The 24,250-nt window shown below is 37.3% G+C and overlaps 4 protein-coding genes and 2 long non-coding RNA genes across 9 annotated transcripts; 2 read left to right on the top strand and 4 right to left on the bottom strand.

The window, feature by feature from the left end:
- On the bottom strand, positions 1-2,016 carry LOC113329108 (receptor-like protein 54). Its single transcript, XM_026576079.1, has one exon. The coding sequence runs from the start codon at positions 2,014-2,016 to the stop codon at positions 1-3; it is 2,016 nt and encodes a 671-aa protein (XP_026431864.1).
- A 5,227-nt stretch (positions 2,017-7,243) lies between these two features.
- Positions 7,244-7,984, bottom strand: LOC113329107 (receptor-like protein Cf-9). Its single transcript, XM_026576078.1, has one exon. It carries the CDS (start codon positions 7,982-7,984, stop codon positions 7,244-7,246), a length of 741 nt encoding a protein of 246 aa, XP_026431863.1.
- Positions 7,985-11,262: 3,278 nt separating this feature from the next.
- LOC113329018 (ankyrin repeat-containing protein ITN1-like) lies at positions 11,263-14,613 on the bottom strand. 3 transcript variants are annotated; one of them, XM_026575987.1, is made up of 5 exons: positions 13,499-13,653; positions 13,221-13,348; positions 12,818-13,114; positions 12,147-12,598; positions 11,263-12,030 (listed from the first exon to the last, which is right to left on the bottom strand). In XM_026575987.1, exons 1-5 carry the CDS (start codon positions 13,525-13,527, stop codon positions 11,380-11,382), a joined length of 1,557 nt encoding a protein of 518 aa, XP_026431772.1. In that variant the 5' UTR covers positions 13,528-13,653; the 3' UTR covers positions 11,263-11,379. The 3 variants fall into 3 exon arrangements, with proteins under 3 accessions (XP_026431772.1, XP_026431773.1, XP_026431774.1); XM_026575988.1 differs by lacking the exons at positions 11,263-12,030; positions 12,147-12,598; positions 12,818-13,114 and adding exons at positions 14,119-14,283; positions 14,388-14,613 and having other exon boundaries at positions 13,233-13,348; positions 13,499-14,002; XM_026575989.1 differs by lacking the exons at positions 11,263-12,030; positions 12,147-12,598; positions 12,818-13,114 and adding exons at positions 14,119-14,277; positions 14,388-14,613 and having other exon boundaries at positions 13,233-13,348; positions 13,499-14,002.
- An 891-nt stretch (positions 14,614-15,504) lies between these two features.
- LOC113329055 lies at positions 15,505-17,033 on the top strand. Of its 2 annotated transcripts, none has more exons than XR_003349713.1 (3): positions 15,505-15,790; positions 16,030-16,282; positions 16,429-17,033. It is a non-coding gene; the product is annotated as an uncharacterized LOC113329055 (long non-coding RNA). The 2 variants fall into 2 exon arrangements; XR_003349714.1 differs by having other exon boundaries at positions 15,505-15,934.
- Positions 17,034-17,714: 681 nt separating this feature from the next.
- Positions 17,715-18,174, bottom strand: LOC113329254. The gene is made up of 2 exons (XR_003349771.1): positions 18,141-18,174; positions 17,715-18,017 (listed from the first exon to the last, which is right to left on the bottom strand). It is a non-coding gene; the product is annotated as an uncharacterized LOC113329254 (long non-coding RNA).
- A 4,100-nt stretch (positions 18,175-22,274) lies between these two features.
- On the top strand, positions 22,275-22,931 carry LOC113329106. Its single transcript, XM_026576077.1, has one exon. It carries the CDS (start codon positions 22,275-22,277, stop codon positions 22,929-22,931), a length of 657 nt encoding a protein of 218 aa, XP_026431862.1.
- The last annotated feature ends 1,319 nt before the right edge of the window (positions 22,932-24,250 follow it).

The following is a 24,250-nucleotide window of genomic DNA, read 5'->3' as shown; positions in this document are numbered from 1 at the left end:
TCAGGTGATGTTGAGGATTCTGTTGATGCGTTCATTATCCCACTCTCTCCCTTTCTTCCAAAAATATTGAGGCCCAATTACCATGCTTGCACCCACAACAAATCCCAAAAATGTCATCAAGAATAGAACCCAATCAAACTCATTCACAGAAATAACCCCACCCTTAGAATTCGACGCATTTGATGGTGATTCAGCATTAGTACTGTTGCATCTGGACAGGGGATAACCACACAACCCAATATTGCCTTTGAAGGAACTTGGTTCGAAATTTTCAAACTGATTGCCCGATGGGATCTTCCCCTCTAGTTTGTTGAAAGATAGATTTAAATACGAAAGGAATGACAATCTTGCCAGCTCAGAAGGAATCTCTCCAGTTAACTTGTTATGCGAGAGGTCTAATGACTCAAGATGTGTAAGATTCCCGAAAGCCGTTGGGATTGGGCCTGTGAGTGCGTTTCTTGAGAAATCGAGAGTGTAAAGAAATGTGAGGTTTCCAATGATTTCCGGTATCTCTCCATCAAATTCATTATTTGAGAAGTCTATGGTTTTAAAAATTCTTCGGATTTTACCTAGTTCCATGACTTGTCCTTTGCTTGTAATTTCCACTCTTTGTTGGTAATAATATCTGAAAAAATCACTTTTATGTCCTAATATCGGATCTTTGCGCTTCCATCCTTCTTCTGCTTGGTTTACCATCATGGCTTTCCAATTTGAAAAACATTGCTTGGGTAGCCTACCTGAAAAGTTATTTGAGGAGATATCAATGATTTGTAGTACTGGGAAGTTGCACTCGGCTTCTTGATTCCCCCACGCACCATAAAACTGGTTGGAGCGCAACACAAGAACCCGCAAGTTGGACATGGAACCCAACCAAGAAGGAAGAGTACCGTGTAATTGATTGTTTCCAATGTTTAGAACCTCTAGGTTTGTACAGTTGGCAAGATATGGTAGCTCCCCTTCTAACTTGTTTCCGTCGAGCTCAAGTACTTCCAGATTACAAGAATCTGTTGGAAAGTCAGGTATAATTCCTTCAAGGATGTTTCCTCCAAGATTTAAAATTTGTAAACTGTTGAGATCAGATACCATACATGGGGGTATTGGTCCACTCAAGTTGTTATTTGATAAATCAAGAACTGTAAGGAAATGAACTTCACATATCCACGTAGGGATTTCTCCATTAATTCGATTTCCGGATAGAGAGAACGAAAAAACTTTACCAAGTTGGGAGGAAATATCTGGAATGGTGGTGAAGTTGTTCAATGAGTAGTCCAAGACGAAAGCCAATGGTGGTACGATTAAGTTTCTTCCTTTAAGGTAGTTAGAGCGAAGATCGAGGACAAATGATAACGAATTAAAACTATTGTCTGGTAAAGATTGGTCAGGATCCTCTAAGAAATTGTAAGAAAGATTTAGGGTGTTGAGTTTGCCATTCCCTATCTCCGGAATCCAGTTGGGTATTTTCCCATGGATTTGATTGCGTGCAAGTTCTACGGCTTCCAGTTCAGATTGGTTTCTCAAGAAACTAGGGATTGCTGTCAGGTTACAGGAACTCAATGCCAACCACCGAAGTTGAGGATATAACGCAAAATTAGTACTCTCAGTAGTGATCGAAAACCTGTTGTCTGAGAGGTAGAGGTTGCTAAGATTTCTCAACTTATGAAGAAGCATATCAAGACTTATTGCACCGCTGAAGCTGTTTGATAGAAGCCCGAGATGATACAGTCTAGAGAATTCGAAAATTGACACTGGAACACGACCTTGCAATTGATTGTAACTCAAATCAAGAAACTCCAAAGGAGATAAAGAGCCAATGAAATTCTCTCCAAGTAAACCAGTGAAGCCGTTCAATGAAAGGTCTACATATTGAAGTTGGTTAAGCTGTGAAATGGAGTTAGGAATCGACCCGTTGAACTCGGAATTGTGGAGATCTAAGGTGGAGAGTTGTCTAAGATTACCAATAGAGTTTGGTAGTTCACCTGTGAAACTCGTGAAAAACAGGCGCAGCTCCTGAAGCATCCCATTCCTTGGAAATTCTGGTAGAGAACCATAAAGATACCTATTGTTCGACAAATCTAAACTTTGAAGTGTTTGTAACTGAAAAACTTTTTTTGGGAAATTGCCGTATAAGGCACACGAACTTAGATGCAATGATGTTAAATTGAGAAATTCCCCAAAGAATTCTGGTAACTCAGCAGAGATATTATTGTTGTCGAGATGAAGTTTGTGTTGGAAATGATTTTGGAGTTAATGGGCTAAATGTGTATTGAAAATGATTTGAGAATGGGCTCACAGACACTCAACTGTGGTTTAAGAGAAATGAAATTTTATTGCTCTCAAAACTTTATTTGGTGGTACAAGACCTTACTTCTTACACACACTCCCTTTAATTCTCACCTTACCACTAACTTTGTTTTTCACTCAATTACACCTTCACTTGGTTGCACTACCTCCCTATTTATAGCCAACCTAAGAATTCTCTAGAACTCCCTAGAGAAATATCTATCCCAACTAACTACAACATGTGCTAGATATTTCTAGATAGTTTAGAACCTTTTGTACATTCATGAATATTCTAGTAAGCTTGGGCCCTTATAGCCATGAAGCCTCTAGATGGGCTAGAGTATTGTGGACTAATCTACAATAGACTAGTTTTGGGCCTAGATAATTCTAGACACTTCTAAAATCAAGTTTATAATTTTAACAGCCGCCCTTAAACTTGATTTGAAGTAACTCCAAGAATTTCTCGCAATCTGACGAAGACCTCGTGCTTTAGAGGTTTCGTGAATATGTCCGCAACTTGGTCTTGAGACTTTGTATATTTCAGTTGTACCTTATTCTCCGATATGCACTCTCGGATAAAATGGTACCGTGTGTCGATGTGCTTGCTGCGGTCGTGGAACACTGGATTCTTTGCTAAAGCTATTGCTGACTTGTTGTCCACAAATACTGTAGTCGGTTCTTCCTGCTCCATTTTAAGTTCATTCATTAAACTCCTTAGCCATATCGCGTGACAAACACACGATGCTGCTGCGACGTACTCAGCTTCGCAAGTGGAGAGCGTGACGATCGGTTGCTTCTTCGAACTCCAAGTGAAGCCTGTATCTCCGAGGAAAAATACAAAACCAGTAGTACTTTTCCTTTCATCTAAATCTCCGGCCCAATCACTGTCGCTGTATCCAACGAGTTTGTACTTGTCTGACGACGAGTAAAATAAACCGAAATCAAGCGTACCTTTTAAGTAGCGCAGAATTCTCTTGGCAGTCTTCATATGGGTAACCGTAGGTGCTTCCATGTAGCGACTGATTAGTCCTACTCCGTAGAGAATATCTGGCCTTGTACAAGTTAAGTATCTCAAGCTTCCAACAAGGCTCTTGTAAAGAGTCGGATTGACCTTCTCTCCTTCATCGATCTTTGATAGCTTGATTCCGCATTCCACGGGAGTAATTGCCGGATTACACTCCTCCATTTTAAATCTCTTAAGGATTTCCTTCGCATATCCTTCTTGAGATATAAATATTCCATTTTCTTGTTGTTTTACTTCAAGCCCGAGATAGTATGACATAAGACCAATGTCCGTCATCTCAAATTCTCTCGTCATCGTTTTCTTGAACTCCTCGAACATTGTAGGATTATTGCCGGTAAAGATCAAATCATCCACATATAGGCAGACGAGCAACATATTTCCCTTTTCATCCACCTTCACATAGAGAGCATGTTCATGCGGGCATTTCTTAAAATTATTTTCTTGGAAGTACTTGTCGATTCTGCTATACCATGCTCTCGGCGCTTGTTTTAGGCCGTATAAAGCCTTTTTCAACTTCAGGACTTTATTTTCTTGTCCTTTTACTTCGTACCCCGGCGGCTGCTCGACGTATACCGTCTCTTCAAGATGCCCATTTAGAAAGGCAGACTTGACGTCCATTTGATGGACTTTCCATCTATTCTGGGCAGCTAGAGAGATAATTAATCTTATAGTTTCAAGACGAGCAACAGGAGCAAATACCTCATCATAGTCGATGCCCTCTCTTTGGTTATATCCTTTTACTACCAATCTTGCCTTGTATCTTTCAACCTCCCCTTTTGCGTTTTTCTTGGCTTTGTACACCCACTTTACTCCAATTGCTCTTTGTCCTTTCGGAAGTGTTACAAGCTCCCAGGTGCTATTCTTCTCAATAGCCTTAATTTCTTCATTCATCGCCTTTCTCCATTTTTCACTTTCCACGGCTTCGTCAAAAGTTATTGGTTCACTATCTGCAAAGAGACAAAAGAGAGATATATTGTCTCCGTAGATATCATTTAAACTCCTCGTCCGTAAGGGCCTCTCGCTTGAGCTTTCATCTGCTGATGATGGATCATTTTGGTGCAACGCTGAAGGAGACGGAGGTGGTGTATTAGCTGGAGATTCTGGTACCGGTGGTTGTTGTTCTTCTTCTTCTACGATAGGGAGAAAATTGTAATCCTTTTCTTGAACACCGAAGTCCCAGATGCCTTCTTCATCGAACTCCACATCTCTGCTTGTGATGACCTTTCTATTGATTGGATCGTACAACTTGTATCCCTTGGACCGAGAGTCATAACCGATAAATATGTACTTGGCACTCCTGTCATCCAGCTTCGTTCTCAGCTGGTTCGGCACATGAGCATATGCGATACTTCCGAATACTCGTAAGTGTGAGACGCCGGGTTTCACTCCGCTCCATGCTTCTAAAGGAGTCATGTTCCACACGCTTTTTGTGGGACATCGGTTTATCAGGTAAACCGCACAGTCAACTGCTTCTGCCCAAAACTCCCTGGGCACTCTCTTTGTCTTCAACATACTCCGAGCCATATTGAGAATTGTCCTGTTTCTCCTTTCGGCAACTCCATTTTGTTGAGGTGTATATGGAACCGTAAGAGGCCGACGGATTCCATTGTCTTCACAGTAAGACTCGAACTCCTTCGAGGTAAATTCACCTCCTCTATCTGATCTCATAGACACAATTTCGAAGCCGCTTTCTTTCTCCACAATGGATTTAAATTTCTTGAAATTGGAGAAAACCTCCGATTTTTGTTTCAAGAAATAAACCCATGTTTTTCGACTAAAATCGTCGACAAATATGAGGAAATAGTTATTTCCACCATACGAGCTTGGCTTTATTGGTCCACAAACGTCCGTGTGAACTAACTCCAGTGGCTTTGTGGCTCTCGTCAGTGTTTCCTTAGGAAAACTTTTTCTGAAATGTTTTCCAAGTAAACATCCTTCGCACAATTGATCCGGGTGGTCTATTCTTGGCAAACCTCTAACCATATTTTGTTTGGACAGTAACTTTAATCCTCCAAAATTTAGATGTCCATATCTAAGATGCCAGAGCCATGACGAGTCTTTCACACAAGCAGTCAGACATCTCGCAATGTCATTTTGAATGTTCAGATAGAACATCCTATTTCCCGTCATTGGCACTTTGGCAATTAGTTTTCCTCTCCTATCTCTTATGAAAAGACTAAGGTTTTCCATGTTCATCCTATAGCCCTTTTCTAAGAGTTGTCCCAAACTTAATATATTCATTTTTACGTTAGGGACATAATAAACATTAGAAATAAATTGATGGCTTCCATTTTTTAATCGAATCAAAATTTTGCCAAGACCACTCACCGGAGTTTTCGCTCCATTTCCAAACGTCACATTGCCGGAAACTGATTCATCAAGCTCCACGAATTTTTCCTTCGTGCCGCACATATGGTTGCTTGCTCCCGTATCAAGCACCCATGTACAGTTTTCATCATAGTCACCTCCTTTGCATGCCACCAACAAGGTCTGGTCTTCTTGATTTTCTTTACTAGCGTAGTTTGCTCTCTCCTCGACATTATTTGAAGAAGATCGACAGTCCGAAGCATAATGACCAAGCTTATGACAATTATAGCATTCGACTTGAGATTTGTCATACCTTGGCCTATTATTGTTGCGCCATGAATTATTTCCTCTACCACGACCTCTTGTGGAGCTTGACCTCTGGCCTCTCTGATCATCGTTATTTTGCTTGCCTCTTTCTCTTCCGCCGTAGTAGCCACGTCCTCTTCCTCTAGCATTATTACTAGAGCTCTCTCCTTTGTCTTTTAAAGTAAGCTTAGCTTGTAGAACTTGTTCTACCGCTCCCTCTTTATTTCTCTTTCTCATTCTTTCTTCATGGGCTTGAAGAGATCCCATGAGCTCATCCACGGTCATGGATTCAACGTCTTTGGACTCCTCGATTGCAACGACGATATAGTCGAATTTAGGAACAAGTGACCGTAGTATTTTTTCAATCACACGACTATCACCCATGACCTCGCCATTTCTTCTTAGTTGATTAACAACAACTAAAACTCTTGAAAAATAATCCGATATTAATTCAGACTCTTTCATGGAGAGAGATTCGAACTCACCTCTTAGAGTTTGCAACCGCACCTTCTTTACTTTGTCCACGCCTTTGAATGAATTTTGCAAAATCTCCCACGCTTTCTTTGCATTAGCGGCTCTTGATATCTTCTCGAATGACGACTCATCCATTCCTTGATAGATGAGGTAGAGAGCCTTCTTGTCTCTCTTTCTTGAAATGCGCAGCGCATCTTTTTCATTTTGCGGAAGCGCCGCTTCATCATCCGGTTCAACATAACCTTTCTCTACAATCTCCCATGCATCTTGCGAGCCTAATAACGCCTTCATTTGGATACTCCAATTTTCATAGTTATCTTTGGTGAGTTTAGGTACATGAAACGGAAACATTTCACTAGCCATTAGGATCTATGGCTCTGATACCACTTTGTTGGAAATGATTTTGGAGTTAATGGGCTAAATGGGTATTGAAAATGATTTGAGAATGGGCTCACAGACACTCAACTGTGGTTTAAGAGAAATGAAATTTTATTGCTCTCAAAACTTTATTTGGTGGTACAAGACCTTACTTCTTACACACACTCCCTTTAATTCTCACCTTACCACTAACTTTGTTTTTCACTCAATTACACCTTCACTTGGTTGCACTACCTCCCTATTTATAGCCAACCTAAGAATTCTCTAGAACTCCCTAGAGAAATATCTATCCCAACTAACTACAACATGTGCTAGATATTTCTAGATAGTTTAGAACCTTTTGTACATTCATGAATATTCTAGTAAGCTTGGGCCCTTATAGCCATGAAGCCTCTAGATGGGCTAGAGTATTGTGGACTAATCTACAATAGACTAGTTGGGCCTAGATAATTCTAGACACTTCTAAAATCAAGTTTATAATTTTAACAGTTTGCGTAATGATTGAAGTTTTGAGAGAGAAGAATCGAGAGGCCCCGACAAACCACAGCCAGACAAACTTAATACTTGCAATTTAGGGAGGGAAGAAGATAAGGTGCGACACCACTTGTTTCCATGTTCAGATATTTTTACACCATCTAACAAAAGTTCAGTCACTCCTGTTAAATTGCGAATAAGTGTTTCGAGATCGGGATCCCTGAGTATCAAATTACCATTTCCAGATAAATCGAGTGTAACCAACTTTATCATCTGTGATATCTCAACTGGAATCTGCTTTGAGAAGCCTGAGTTTGACAGATTAAGGTATCTCATGTTTGAAAGTTTCTGAAACCCGGATGGAATTTGTGTATGGATGAAGTTATGAGCCAAATTTAAGCTCTCAAGGTACTGAAGATTGAATAGATTATTATAATCATCTATATTCCATAAGGATTCATTAGTTAGGTCTAAACTGATAACATGACCAGCTAAGTCACATTCAATGCCATCCCATGAAGAACAACAATCAGTGTTTAAATTCCAAGAACTGCGCTTTGATGAGAATTTTTCCGTGGAACCGACATTCATATAATGAAGACTCTCATTCAGCTTGAGCAGCAGAGCTCTCTGATCATTCAAGCATTTTCCTTGAACCCAACTGTTGCCACCGTTGAAATAACAAAAAATAAAAATGGTTAGGAAATGCCATGCACCTCGGAGAGACCTCATTGAAGACATAATTAAGAAGAATTGGTATTTTTGAGTGTAAATTTAAAGAGGAAAACATACAGAGAAACCAGTAACTAAAGAATAACTCTGATATTCTTCCTTTCAGGAATCAGTGAGGAGAAGAATGGTATTTATAGAAGCGGACGATTATTACTGAGGTAGTCAGTCAAGTCAATGGATTGACTGACCAAAACCGAACAGAGACAAAAGAAAAAACTGAAGACAGACAACTGTTTGAACATTTTTATTACACTTTACTTGCGCCTAATTTTGAAGAAAGTTCATGTGAATCCATTTTGTTGATGGTCTTTTCTTTCAAAATTCTACAGAAGTAAAGACTGGTGCGTTTACAAAGTCTTGATTGCTCCTGTATATATATCGACCCGGCCACAAACGACTGACTGACAATATGAGAAGCTCTCCTCCTCCTCTTACACTCATCTCAAGGACCATTTTTGAAGAACATATCCGGCAAAGAAATTGGCCGACTTACATGTGTTATTCTCTCGCCTTACCCTCATGGACCATAGTTGATCTTATCCAAGAAACTAGATGACTGGATTCCATAAGACGTGCTCCTTTTCTCACGCACTTTCGTGGACTATCATTGATGGTATCCGACCCACAGCCAGGAGAAGAGGCACGCGGATAGAATTCTTGTTGCTATTTGAGGTGGAATCGGACCACTGTTGGTGGTTGATGGTAAAGCGAACTAGGTAGCGGTGTCGCCCAATTTAATGGGCCGTGAGTGCAAAGTTAAAAACATTTGTCAAGTCACTTAGGAACGGCATTGCATGGTGAGTCATGCGTTTTAAAGTTGTCGTGTCACGCCACTATGGCGTATTTTTCAAGGTTTGTTGTCGTAAAATTTACCATTCCATTCCAGTTCAACATCAAAATTCCTCACCAGATTTATCAAAACAAAAACTGTGCAATGTGAAACTTAGTTTCCATACGAAAGAATATATAAATAATATATATATATATATATATATATATATTCTCGTGTACTTACCTGACTGTCGATTAGATGTACTAGATTTCTGCCCGGCGTTCGGTGGGCGCGGGGCTTAGCTTAGCCTCGTGGCAATGCATTGTTGATTTGGTGTGCGTTTGGCTTCGTCTCGCTCCGTGACGATGTATTTTTGGTTTGGTGTGGCAGAGCAAATACATTAAATGGGTGGAGAATGTGTGCAGATTTTATTAATTTTTTTCTTTTAACTTGGTGTGCGTCGTCTTCTCCCCGCCCGATGGAAATGCATTTTTGATTTGGTGTGAACTGGACTTCGTCCCACCCCGTTGCGATGCATTTTTGATTTGGTGTTCGTCGGGCTTACCCCCCACCCCCTGGCGATGTATTTTGATTAACTGTGATGGGGCAAATACATTAAATAGGTGGAGAATATGTGCATCTTTTATTTTTATTTTTTCTTTTAACTTGGTGTGTGCGGGGCTTCGCCCGCCCTGTGACAGAACATTTTTAATTTGGTGTGCGCGGGGCTTTGCCCTCCCCGTGGTGATGCAATTTTGATTTGGTGTGGTAGGGCAAATACATTAAATAAGTAGAGAATATGTGCAGATTTTATTTATTTATTCCTTTTATTTTTACAGAAAATAAGTGGATTTTTTCCCCTTTATATATTAATTTGGAAAAAATAGTCTTAATATAATAATTAATACTCGATTTCCAAATTGAATTCGCACTTCCATAAAATTACACGGTAAGAGTATCTCCAATTGAGTATGTGTATTTATCACACGTGGAGACCTAAAAAATGGTATTTAATAACATAGAATCCAAATAAAAATCTTGTTTTGATAAGCATCTCCAGTGGTAGTTGTATCCATATCTATTTTGATATACTTGTCGCTTATTTATAGAAACAAAATCTAATAAATTAATTAAAATAATAACAAATTGATGAGGTGGGTATGGATGGGAGTCTCCAAAAACCTATGCTCTCCTCCAAACTCAAACTTCCACCTCATATTAAATTTTGATTATCCAACCTCCACCGGAGAGGTTTTTTTGTTAAGAGTTTCTAAAATCCTAGGTGGCATCAATATTTTTCAAAAGCCATACTCCATTGAAAATGCTCCAAGTTAGGTTTTTAGGCCGACCGAGCGAAGCGGGGGAGGACTCTATATATGGTGACTTTGTGTCAAATGGACATGATTTTTTTTTCCAATTTGACAAAAAAGATTGGATTTGGTGTCATACTCCGGAAATTTCCAAATTGTCCCTCCATTTTATTCCAATCACTATAACTCCTTATGTATCTTATTTTTTCAAGGGTATAATTGACAAGTAAACTTTAATATAACATATCTGAATATCCGTGCCTTGGAACTCGTTGGAACGATATTAAAAAAAACTCTACGCAATGAGAGTACAAACAACAATATCAAATTTAGAATTTTTACGAAAAATTCGGAGGTGTTTATCATTTTAGGCATAATTTCGAAAATTAAATGTATATTCATTATGCAAACCACCACAAAGGATACATAATACTTTATGTAGCCATATTTTGGTTTATGCATCAACTTTTTTTCCGTTGCAACTAATTAAACGATGTACTCCCTCCGTCTCAAGAAAAGTGATACTTTCACTTTAGCCATAATTTTCAAAAATTGAATGCGTACTCATTATGCAAACCACCACAAAGGATGCGTAACAAATTATGCAGCCATATTTTGATTTATGCATCGGCTAATTTTCCATTTTAGGAAAAGTGATACTTTCACCCGGTGTCAGATAAAATGATACTTCCACGCCATGTCAGGAAAAATCATATTTTCGCACCGTGTCACGAAAAATCATATTTTTGCACCGATTTTCGATCGGCCGTTCCACCGTGGCAGCGGTCATCTAGTTATTTTAAGTTTATAATTTTTAAACCAATCATACGTTGCCAAGTGTGCTCCCATAAATATTGAATTTGGTTTGTTTTTTTTAATCTTTTTCCTATTATTTTTAAACCAACCATACGTTGCCAAGTGTCCTCACCAAAACGCTCGTTTCACAAAACTCAAAAAAGACATATTTCGGCCAATAAGAAACGAAGGTTTCCTCACCGTTGTTTCACAAAACTCAAAAAAGAACTATTTCGACCAATAAGAAATAAGAGATTCCTCACCGTTCAACGTGGGAGTTTTATTTGTTTAGGCCTTTAAATCTTTAGATATATAACTTGGAAAAATAACAATTTCGCGTTTGCAATAGCAATAACTGCTGATAAACTGTCATCGTACAACGAAAAACGAAATGAAATGATTCACCATTATACATACAATTCGTCTCCAATATTACACCTTCCAACCGACAAAATGTGTCACACCTCTAAAAATTAGCCACCGTGCTGCTTAACCGAGTACAAGCACGAGAATGTAACTATATATGATTAGTTCTCTTTCTTTTTCTGGTCAGATTTCTTAATAGGTTTGACATATCTGTATTTTTGGAAGAGACTACCACCCCAATACGTGGACTGAACCATTTCCACAAATAATGGCAATTGCAACCATGCAAATAAGGTTACAGGAACACAACTAAATAAAACTATGGGAATAATAGACCATGGGAGTCTATCCCTAAGTACCATAAACAGGGTTACACCGAAAGCTATCACTATGGTGGCCATAGATATGAATAGGGTTGCAAGACCTATTATCAACTTTTGGGGCAGAGACTTGAGAAAATCCTCTTCTGCATACCGCGAAGTATAAATAGCTAAGAAAATAAGAACTGATGTGATAGAAGAGAATAAAGCTAAGGCAAAGATCGTAAACAATGGTTTTCCCAGAAACACAGGGGTGCCGTTCTTACTGCTATTACTGTCACTAATGTTACCTCCTGGAACAGTGAAGACAGCTGCAAATGCTACGGTGGGAATGAGGGCAGCTACTACCATGCATGATCCAGAAGTATCTTTCATCCATTTTTCTGCCTTCTCCAACAAGTCTTTATGCTCTTCTGTAAATATATATTGAGCAGTATCCCCACTCCGATTTCTCCTGAACTTATCTTCCTCTGGTATAATAATTTCCACCCACTGGTTAAATGAATAGCAAGAAACTTAAGTACCCAATAGTAACATGTTTTCGACCAAAATTTGAACATTACAGGAAAATTCTTGACTTTAGAAGCTTGACGAGATTATTATCCTACCTTAAACTCCTGGATTTCTCGTAGCATCTGGAGAGCTAAACCAGAGATCAAATTGAGTTGAAAGGAAGATGCCAGTTTGGCTGCGTGATGCAAGATAGTGTTCCCCTTTTCATCTCGATAAGAAAGTAGCTGATTCTTCATTGGTGTATTCATATTTGCTTCACATAATAGAGTCAAAATTATTTCATTTCGTTCAATAATAGCCATTGGTATCATTTTTTTCCCATTGAACCCAGACCAAAGCATAAACGGAAACTTTTTGAGACATTCGGCTACAAATTCTACAGTTCCATGCTTCATAGCTGTTTGCATGACGTTCGTATCGTTGTTAAAGTATGCTCGTAACTGGTCCTGATCCATTGTTCTCTTGAGTTGCGATAACATTTGCTTAACTAATGCAGATGCTTGTTTGTGCATCAACTTTTTGTTGTACAACTCTTTCACATGAGGCACTGAAATGACAACGAAAACCAAGCACCAAGAAAAAGAGAATTTTAGTTAAGCCGTTAAGGTATCTTCAACTTTGATTCAGAAGCAGGTCTGAGTAGCATTAGTTTGATCATCATCTTGCTTCCAGAAGCACTTAAAATAAAAGACCTATAGGTAAATTATATTTATGAAACTTCAAAAAGGAATATAAGAATTTCGAGGCAATATCTCAAGAAAAACACCTTGTGTTAAATAGGACATGCGATCGATCGAGACGAACGCATCTTGAATTCTTGCCAAAAATGAATTGACTGAGAAGAACATGCTGGTTATCATCCCTTTATCACTAGTTGAGGAGACTTTTAAAGAGTCCTTTTGCTTACTTTCTTTGATGGCTTCTGCCCTGACAAAAATAGAAGGGTTCTCTTCATCTGTGTCTTCACCTCGCAAGTATCGTAAAGTCGATAAAAGTAATGATTCTTTTACTTCAAATGCTTGATGGACAGCATTATATGTAGAATCTATGTCCACCTGAATTACTGTGTGGTTTAATTACCACAATCATTCAGATAAAATATATGAGCCTTCAATAGAATAAACAATGAAGATAATAACTTTCTTGGATCCAATGTAAATATTACTAACATGAATAAATGTACCGTTGCCACCATGTCAGCTTAGCTCCACTAAGAAAGACAAACGGTCTTTGAATTATCAACTCTAATCCGCTTATATCCAGGTAGTCGTTTTTCCAGGTAATCACTTGCGAAAACCTTTTTTCAAGAGAGCGTGCCAAATATGCAACAAAACGATTGAATAGAATAAAAAATCTAGTTATTTTTTCTTTCTTTTTGATCGAATAAAAAATAAAGAATGTATCGTGCTCATCAACAATCCCTTCATAGCTATTTGACTTTACTTACCCAAGAAATTGCCGTTGATTGCTTGGCATAATAACCTGGCTCCAGCATCCTCAAAGAATGGACTTGGTTCCTCGTCTCTAGTAACAGAGTAAAGATACTTAGATGTCTCCTCATGTCGCGCAATAAGAGCATATTCAAGTGGTACTTTTCGACTTTCATCGCATATCTGAGTCAGATTGGTGGTTTTCTTAACCAAGGCCTTTGCGATTTCGGTAATTCCACTAATGGCCGCATAATGGAGCGCTGTATGTCCAAGCTTCTTTGTTTTACATGCTAGTGCTTCTGGTGGCATGAGCTCCACAAGCTCCTCAACGAACATTTGATTATCATTATTAACAGCCAGGTGCAACGCAGTTTCTAGATCATGAGTTATCACTTTGGCAACCGCTTCTGGATTATCCTTAAAATAATTGCGAGCCTCTTCCCAGTCACCCGTTAATGTTACGATGTATAGCCGCCCGTATCCATCCAAATATGGGTTCCTTCGACAAGTACTTCCCAATTCTTATTTGATCAAACAGAAAACAAATTACAGAATAAATACTATTTATCTAAGACTTGTATTAATATAACCCAATAATATGTATGGGAATGCATTATCTTTGAGTCAGATTACTTGCCGGATTCCAGCCTCGTCTGCTGTTGAACTTGTTCATCATCAGCATCCGGTACCTCTATGATCTCTTCCTGTGGGGCATTATCAATATTATTTCCTGAGAATGACTTCTTTATGATTTCTTCAGCTAATTTATCATCAATATCACCCTTGACAACACCCTCTAAGTCTTGCAAAACAAAAAACAGAAAATGTATTCAATTGAAGAAAATTAGATTAAATCAGAACTCATGGAGAATTATTTGGGAAATTCAATCAACAATAATTATTTACCTTGATGCTTATTATAATCTGGTGATGGGTCTTCTTCACAATGGGTTTTATGATTATTACTAGCAGTGTTAACTTGAGATTCATTGAGTTTACAAAGGATAGATTCCAGCTTACCAAACATCACATCTTGAGATTCAACAAGCTTATTAAACATCTTATCTTGATATTCAACAAGCTTACCGAACATCATTTCTTGAGATTCAACAAGCACACTGGTTAACATCACTTTTTGAGAATCAAAAATCCTAGAGAATAACATCATTTCTTCGTGAGATCGATGATCACGAACATCATCTTCTACTTGTCTACTAGTCATGGTTTGATTTATAGACTATTGTTTCTTGGATTGATGAAGAATGAAAAAGATAGAAATTTGCAAGGAAAGCCAACTACTAGCTAGCTAGTTCAGTATACGCTTTTCGCTTTCGTACTAAGTGTTTTTTCTTTTTCTTTTTTTTTTTTGTTTATTTGCTTTTGGTTTAATGCTGCTAACTGAATAACACGAGAATCTATGTTTAACGCGGTTTCCACTAAACTTCATTATCCCTAATTATTTCATTTTAATAACACTGGGGAGTTAAGAAATGAGTGAACTAAGTTTGAAACTCTTCGCCGTTAAATTATTTTCTTTACTTCTTTACCGATCAAAAAAGGAAATGGGTGACAAAATTTTATGCACAGAAAAAGAAATGAGTGAGGAGTGTAATGTACACAGAAAATAATTCTGGTAAATACTACGGTAAAAACCAAGACGATGGGAAGCAAAGTGGAATTTTATTCAAACAAAACATCAAAAGTGGGCAATCGTTTCCCATTTTATGATTTTTCTATCGGTTCTTGTCGAGTCTGACTCTGGTTATGATGTGATTGCGGACATATTCCTCTTTTTCTGTCGTCCATGAACGAGTTTTCAATTAAAATGAATTAACCAGCTTTTGAACTTTATCCTTTTTGACTATTAGGAGACTATACCTAACCTTTTAATTTTTATGTATTATCTTCACAGAGAGCATCATATCCAACGACAACTAATACTGTATGTTAAGTATTTTAAGGTTAATTTGGGACAGTATTCTCGAGTCCGGCAAAGGTACGTACCAAAAACAAAAACAAAAAACATTAGAAAAACAAAAAAATAGTACCAAAGAGAAAACCATATACTGAACTAGCTAGCACAGTTAGTTTCGTTACAAATCTCGATTTATCTTTTCATTCTTCATCAATCTAAAAAAAAAGAAAAACAACTCAGTCTGGAAACTAATCACCATGGCTGCTAGACAAGTAGGTGATGATGTTCGTGATGATCGATCTTAAGAAGAAATGATGTTATTTCTCTAGGATTTTTGAAACTCAAAAACTGATGTTAAGTAGTGTGCTTGTTGAATCACAAGAAATGATGTTTGGTAAGCTTGAATCTGTTCTCTCTAAATTCATTGAATCTCGAGTAAAGAATAATACCTGTTGTATTAATCATAAAATCCATGAAGAGAAAGAAGAAGAACATAAAGTATTCGAAATCCCATCATCGGATTATCATAAGCATTAAGGTATATATGTATTGTTTATTAAAGTCCAAAAATCTTTCTCTACGAGCTTCTGATTTGGATCTTTTATTTTCTTTAATTGAATATATATATTTCAGGATTATTGATGTCACAAGAAGAAGATGATGTTGCCAACAGAAATATTGATGATAAATTAGCTGAAATGAACATAAAGAAGCCATCATTATCAGCAGATGATACTGATGATGTCCCCTTTTCAATACAAGAAGAGATCATAGAGGTACCGGCCGATCCTGATCGTGAACAAGTACAGCCATTTGAGCTTCGACAGCAATTGCAACAGCGATTTCACTGGACAGTCAACAACCGTTGACCAGAACGTGGAATCTGGTGATTAATATTTCATTCTTGATGAACATAATATATTTAATGGAGGGGATTTGATTAACGCAAATGTTAGAACAGATTTGAACATATTTTGATTATTATTTTTTTGATTATTATTTTTTTTTTCTTAATGTTGATCCATTGAGTAGAGGGCACTGGCCAGGTGAAAAGATGGGTACGAAGAGCTATACCACGCAGCACTATCGGGTGATTGGGAAGAGGCTCGTGATTATTTTGATAAAATTCCCGAAGCGATCAGTTCTGTTATCGCTATTGATTGTAATACTGCATTGCATGTAACTGTATATCAAGATAATTTCATGTTTGTGAAGGAGATGGTGGAGCTCATGGCCTCATGCCTCCAGAAGCACTAGAGTACAAAACAAAGAAATTCGGTCGTACACTTCACTATGCTGCCACGAACGGGAACACTGAAATTGCTGAGGCGTTGATTAAGAAAAACGCTAGTCTAACTCAGGTACGCGATCACACCCGAAAAACAGCACTCGAATATGCTGTTTGTATGGAACAGGGAGACAATTAAGTATATTTACTCTAGTACTAGAGACGTGGAACCAGGTCCGTTCGTTGGAGAAGACGGTGCCAGGTTATCATACTATTCAGTTAATCATAATCTCTTAGGTGAGTAACTTTTTCTGGGAAATTCACTTCACCTTCGCTTGTTCTGAGTTAGCAAAAGAAAGGAATGAACCCTACTAATAGTATAATAACACAAAATTGGTTAAAAAACAAAAACCACAAAATTGGGAAATTAAAATAACACAAAAATAATTTGTTTGGTTAAAAAGACCAAAACCAATAATTCCTGAGTGAAAATGACACTTAGATTTTGATACTGTTTAAATGACCAAAAATTTAAAAAAAAGCAGGATGTAACCAGTTTCATCATGCCAATTTTCAAATACTTTTTCTTATTTTCAATTTACACAGAATGAATCCAGTTTCATCTTGCAATTTTTTTTTTGTCCATTTCACCCATATTAATTTTTACTCGTTCATTTGAACCATGTTTTAAAAATATTTGGACAAATGACCCATTTTCCGTTTTTGTATTAAGAGAGTAAGGGAGAGAGAGAAGTTGTCCCTCTATGGATACAGTACTAAAATCATAACATTTGACTTTCTACATATGGAAACAAGCCTACTATTTTTGACATACCCAAATAAGGAAAAAAATCTATTTTTTAGAAATGAAGGGAGTAAAGTCTTTGTTTAGAGATTTATGTTTATATCGGTTTTTGAAGTATAAGTTTGAAGTTAGTTGCTCAAAATAGTACCGTATATTCCGATATCAGCCGATTTCAGTGATTAACAAAATGGAATTAAATTGATACAGACTATAAGATAAAAAGATATGAACCGAAATAAAAAGAGTAAATCAAGTAGTCAACTTTATTATCTAATAAAAAATAAATAAATTACAATTTCACTTTTTATTTTTTAAGGGAATAATATAAAATACAATCTCCATCAAAACAAAATTACGGAAATAAAATTCAATTTCTTAAAAATAAAACAAAAATTACAATCCCATCAAAACTCGTGGACAAAGCTGAAGCACCACCATCACCGTCCTTTGAAATCACTGGAGAAGCTTAGAAACAAGATTCATACTGGTGAAGCCTAATATCATCCTGATCTGTATTTCTAACTCTGATTTTGAGATGAATACTCATTCCAGATCTAGTTCCTTCAAAGAAAATGATGAACTTTGACCCTGCATATATACAAACAAAAAAATTCAAAAAAAAAAAAGAACTAATTGGAGGAAATCGAATTCAATCAAAAACAGGATCAATTACTAAATAAGAAACAATCATTAAAATCTGATATCTTGTACCATTTTCAACTTAAGCTAGCTGATTGGAGCAAACCTTACCTGGTAATATGGGTGACATTCACATTTCTCTTCAAAATATACTCACTCCTCAAATTATGGGAAGACCGGGTCAAAATTGACCGTTTTGACTAATTTTGATTAATATATGTGTGTCTAGTAAAGTCTAACTATCTCACTACACGTGTACCTAATCCTATTGCATTAACCACACCTGGCCAATTTGGACTTTGGACCACATAAACCTAAAGCAGTTCTTTTCTTCCTCCTATGGAAGGTTGTCTCTCTCGTCTTCTTTCCGGCCTTTCCTGATTCCAGCAGTAAAATGAATATAAATTCGGAGGAAAATCCCAGAGATTATGTATTCGTCCCATTTCAAAGGTAACCCAGCATTCAAAATGTCTCATTTCTTCAATCAAACTTATCAATTTCAAAGATTATGTTCCAGTGTTTCACTGATTAAATTTGATGGGTATGTAATTGAAATGAAGAAGTTGTTTTTTTTTTAATTGAGTTTAAAGATGCATTAGCATAGAATATTTGATTAAATTCGTTAAGTTGTTTTTTTCCTCAAATGAGATAGATTGTAATTGAAATGAAGAAGCTTTTTTTTTTGTTTTTAATTGAGTTTAAAGATGCATTAGCAGAGAATATTTGAGAAAATTCGTTAAGAATCTGATATTCGATAAGATTGGGATGGTATGAGTTCGATTTTTTGGTTATGATTCGTGAAGCTGTTTTAGTGTGTAACTTGTTTAGTTTAGTTAGTGTAGAACGAATTTGGATTTATCGGGTGCAGCTGTTTTAAAGAAACGGTCCGGGTCATGTCGGTTATCCATACCCGGACGGAGACCCCACCCATACCACGTCTTCTTCTTCTTCACAGAGTCAAAAACAGAGCTCTGTTTTTTTTACTGTAAAATTTGATTATGAAAGCGGGAAATCTGGGCGAACTGAAACAACAATTAAAAGGTTCGATAAATTAAATTGGTACCATAATTTATTCTTTGAATAAATTTGAAGTCGATTTATCTTTTACTGATTCCTGCTATTAGATTTTGAGAATTGAATATTGTTTTTTTTTTTAATTGAAGGGACTGAAATTGATCGATTGCGGTCGAATCAGTGGATATTTGTGATGATCTCTGAACATGTGATTTGTTTATTTAATTGTATTTGATGGAAATTTGAAGTCAATTTGGTTGATTATGTGAAGATGAACTTGAATTTAATGAAATTTGAAAAAAGGAAAAGCTGATTTTGATTTTTTTTGTACAGTTATTGTGACTGACAAATTACACTGAAGTGACCATATAGAGGTCTCCCTTCGGTCGACCAATGAGTATTTTCTTATCTTAATGTGTTTGGAAAAACTGTACAGTAATTTAGGTGGACATAGATTCTGCATGTTATTGTGTTCAAGCGGATGAAGAAAAAGTTTCCAAATGCTTACGAGGTACCGAAAGAGATGAAGAGAACCCTTTGGATTTAGACAGCTTAGAAGGCACCAAAGCAAGTATTGAGGACTCTTTAAAAGTATCCTCATCTAACATAAAAAGATTGAGATGACGCATTGGAAGTGTGATGGGCGATAATGATGATATATGCGAAGTGTGTACTTGAGCGAATGCACGATGAATCCGAAAATAATGATCTTTTAGATGTCATCCACTATGAGGAATCCTGTATAAAAGAAAGAGATCATCACATGTAAGGGGAAATTTTTGAGTACACGGTGAATCCGAAAATAATGATCTTTTAGATGAAAATAATGATCTTTTAGATGTCATCCCTTATGAGGAATCCTATATAAAGGAAAGAGATCATCACATGTAAGGGGAGATTTTTGAGTAAGGTTTAGACAAGAAACTAGGAGAGAGAAAAATTATTTGGAAAGCAAGTAAAGAGAAAAATTATTTGGAAAGCAAGTAAAGTTACTGTAACATCCTGTAACCGATTGTAATCTTGATAATTAATAAAAGAATTCTATTATGATTACTTAGTCTTGTCTAGTTACATTGGGATGTTACATTGGGATGTGTTATAGGTTTTCCTGCAATTATAATTATTTTTTCTCTTTATTGAAATTTTATAAATATTACTATTTCCGTTTTTAGAAAAGAGGTATTATGCGTAGTCATTTTTTTATTTTAACTTAAAAATATCTCAATTTAGAAAAAGAATAATAACTTTTTTAAGAAACGGAGGGAGTACTAGTACTTGGCTATTTTATTTTAAGAGCTCCCGGAAGCAAGGTCATCACTTACATAGACCTGCTTAAGCCAGCTATATACGAAGAGCTTAACTAAAATTCTCTTCTTTTTTTGGGGTGGCTTGTTTTTTGTTGTTATTTCAGTGTTTCGTTTGAAGCAGTTGTACGACCAAAAGTTGATGCACAAACAATCCTCTGCATTGGTCGATGAAATGTTAGAGCAACTCCGGAAAACATTAGACAGTGATGAGTTAGAATTATAATTTACGAAGGATACAAGCGTCATGCAAACAGCTATGAAGCAGGGAACCGTGGAATTTGTAGCTAATGTAGGGACTGGATATCGCTCCCGTACAAAGTATGCGAAGTAATGATATGATGAACATGCGAACTAACGCAAAAAAGGAGCGAGTTCATTTGGGACATAGCATATCTCAAATGATGAAATCAGTGATGTCACGAAGTCACGAGTAAAGTACGAAGACTCTGCAAAGATCAAGAGCTCATGCGAGAAGATCCAAAGTAAGCGTGCGAATGGCTCACACGTCAGATCCGAAAATAGGGGATTCATTAGTTGTCCTCCACTATATAAAACTCCTATATATAAGACCATTCTCCACTGTATTTGAGAGACATCTTTTGGGAGGTTTGAGATAGAATTTTAGGGGAGAGAAAGTAAATTGTTTACCAAGAAAAGACTGCATCTACTTCCATTATATTATCTTCTAAAAAATAAATCAATTCTTCTACATGTTCTCCATTATGATTTGATATTATAGTAGGTAATTTGTTAAGGGGTGTGGTAGTAGATTTTCTGCTACTACATTTTGGCGCTAGAAAAAATCTCGGACGAAAGGATTATACCTGTTAGTGGAAAGGTTTTTAGGAAAATCTTAAGAACATTTGTTTTTAAAAGAAAATAGTGGTTGCTTTCACTAAGCTTTACTAGTTTATATTTTTGGATTTGTTTAGGAACCTGCAATTAATAGGGGTTTATTCACATGGATCTGTAAACAAAGTGAAATTTTCAGAACAGAAAAATGGTGAGACGGGCAACTGGAGGGGAAAACGCAACACCTATCAGGAGAAGTAGGAGGATTGCAGGGAGAAGGAGGAGTGAAATTGCAGAATCTTCACGAATGGGAGCGAGACACAACCAACCTCGGCAGAATCGATCTCGAATCCAACCAATTGCAGAAGAGAACCGCAACATTAACTATGATGAAGTGAGCGTACACACCACAAACACAGATACTGCAGAGGAAGATGGAGTGAGAACATAGTAGGAAGGAGTGGTTGAAGAACTTGAGGAAAATATTACAATTGAAGAGCTCAAACAGAGATGGGAGGAGGAGAGAAGAAGTCAAGACGAATTACGTGCGAACTTAACACGTCAAAATGATGAGCTAAGAGTAGAAAACAACGGATTACATGAGCAGAGATCGGAGACTAGATCCAGGACGACACAAACTAGCTCCAAATCAAGGACGAGTATAAGTACCTCCAGGCGAAGTATATCTAATCATAGGGAGGATGAAAAAATAAAATTGCTAGGGAACGAAGTGGCAAATAATATTCGTACAAGTGACAACATGCAGGAAGGGCACGAACACAGGGAAGTAGAAAATCGATATATGCAAGCGAGAGAGAATGAACCAAGGAGAGGGCTTCGCAGAGAAAACATGCAGGAGCGAAATGAAGGGTATAACGACTCCCCAGACGACCCAGGACAGGAAGACGATCCAGAACAAGCAAGAATGATACTCCATTGAAAGAAAATGTTGAGACAACAAAACGAGCGAGACAGAGCTGCACGAGAACACGCGCGAATTGAAAGAGAAAGGCGAAGATAAAGAAGAGATGATGAAGAACTAGAAGAAGCAATAAGGCAAAGCAGACATGAAAATAGGCTGAGACAAACTAGGATGAAAATACCTAGACAGCAACAAGAAGATGCGTTCCCAAATGGTGAACTTTTAAGAGAAATAGCAGAGTTAAGGGAGTTAGTGTCAAGAGGAAAAGATGGAGGAAAAAGACAGCTTGAAGAAGCGATAAAGGAAGCAGCGGGAACTCCATTCGCCCGACAGATACAGTTAATAACAATACCAAGGAAATGCACCCTACCAAAGTTTCCTAGTGTTTTTGATGGATCAACTTGTGCAATTCATCACATCAAGACATATAGTCTAGCTTTGTTACAATATGAGAATAATGACGCGGTATTGTGTAAGTATTTTCCAGCTAGCCTTGCAGGAGAAGCCTTAAAGTGGTTCGATGGATTCCATGAGGGATCAATAAATTTATTTGAGAAACTGCAGATTTTATTCTTGGGACAGTACATGAGCAGCAGTATGAAAAAACATGGAATCGAGAAATCATTCAGCCTACGAAGAAGAATAAATGAAAGCCTGCGAGATATGACCAACCGATGGAGGACGCTGAGTAACGAAATGGCAGGGCGAGTGGATGAGAGAAACCTAATTTTATCATTCATTAATGCATTGTTTCCAACTGACTTGTTATTTACACAGATATTCAAGATAAAAGATAGGATAACAATGACAGAACTACGCGAGTATTAGGAAGAGTATATTTCACTTGAAGAAAAGTAGAGAGATATAGAGTCTTAACCTGTTGCAGTCCCGAGCGAAAAGATAGGAAATGCAAGCTTATTACCAAGGATGCCCAATACAATTTTGAGCACATCGCTGGGTGGTAAAGAAAAATTAATCGTAGAAGATCAGCAGAAGCAGGTACCTATGAGTAGCAGAGACCAAGAAATGTATGAACAAGAATACAGAGAGAGGAAATATAACAACCGTGGAGGGAATAACAAAGTTGTAAAATATGACAATTATGGAGACGGGTATGGTGGAAACAAGAGATATTATAATCAAGGTGTGAAATACAGAGTTCCTGAGGAGATAAGGATGCCACCTCTTAACACAACCATTGAAAAAATTTGGGAAGCCGTCATATTAATGGAAGAGATAACCCCACCACCAAATCTGGGGCAGGAACCACCATCTGGAAAGAAAATTAAAAAAATTGCGCCTATCATAGGTTTCACGGCCACACAACAAATCACTGCAAAAATATACAGCGAATGATATTAAGAATGATTGGAAAATGAAAGCTTAACGACTTCCTGGCTACCCCATTACCACCACCGCCAACAATGCAACCAGCAACAAGAGAGAAGTCAGGAGAGGATAGGGGAAAAACACCTTCTTAATAGAAGTGGGAGTGAGTACCAAGAACTGGAACTGTAATTCCATAATACACTCATTCAATACTATAGAAGATTTCCACGATAATGTATAGAGTCGTGTATATGCAAGGGATGCGGAAGGGAAAGAGGTAATGAACCTTGAAAGGCTACCAAATATCGCAGAATGGCAGAAGCAACCAATCACATTCAGTGCATAGGAAGTAGCTGGAGGAGGCGAACTTCACGAGAGTCCCCTGGTTGTTAAGTTGAAGCTAGTACCAAACGAAAATCAAGACAAGAAAGAAGGAGAGGAAGATGTCACATGGGAAATAAGTAGAATATTAATTGACTCTGGGAGCTCTGTCGACATCTTGTTTTATCATACCTATAAGACTATGGGAGGAAAAGACGGAGACTTAATTCATTCGACTTACAAGATATATGATTTTAATGGGACATCGAATAAACCAAAAGGAAAAGTTACCATGCGAATTCCCATTCCTTAAAGATTTGCTGATGGTCGGATGTTCCCCTTCCTGAAAGATTTGCTGATGGGTCGGATCTTCGCCTTCCTGAAAGATTTGTTTCTTACAAACCTTTGGAGTTTAACTGGCCTGAGGGAAAGAAAAAGTAGTATGCTGATTTTAACTTATCCCTTATGTTTATTTATTTTCCTTTTCTACCTCCTTA

The sequence above is a fragment of the Papaver somniferum genome, unplaced genomic scaffold, assembly GCF_003573695.1.
Source record: "Papaver somniferum cultivar HN1 unplaced genomic scaffold, ASM357369v1 unplaced-scaffold_115, whole genome shotgun sequence".
In the NCBI taxonomy this organism is placed as follows: Eukaryota; Viridiplantae; Streptophyta; class Magnoliopsida; order Ranunculales; family Papaveraceae; genus Papaver; species Papaver somniferum.
This window is presented reverse-complemented; position numbering and strand designations above follow the sequence as displayed.

Excerpts from the sequence above, each read along its gene's own strand:
- LOC113329108 (XM_026576079.1), bottom strand. The coding sequence starts at position 2,016 with ATGCTTCAGGAGCTGCGCCTGTTTTTCACGAGTTTCACAGGTGAACTA.
- LOC113329107 (XM_026576078.1), bottom strand. The coding sequence starts at position 7,984 with ATGTCTTCAATGAGGTCTCTCCGAGGTGCATGGCATTTCCTAACCATT.
- LOC113329018 (XM_026575987.1), bottom strand. The coding sequence starts at position 13,527 with ATGCCAAGCAATCAACGGCAATTTCTTGG. Across the intron at positions 12,599-12,817 it reads CATGTCCTATTTAACACAAG|TGCCTCATGTGAAAGAGTTG; the intron begins GTGTTTTTCTTG and ends TTGTCATTTCAG. Across the intron at positions 12,031-12,146 it reads GAGAAATCCAGGAGTTTAAG|TGGGTGGAAATTATTATACC; the intron begins GTAGGATAATAA and ends TCATTTAACCAG.
- LOC113329106 (XM_026576077.1), top strand. The coding sequence starts at position 22,275 with ATGAAAATACCTAGACAGCAACAAGAAGATGCGTTCCCAAATGGTGAA.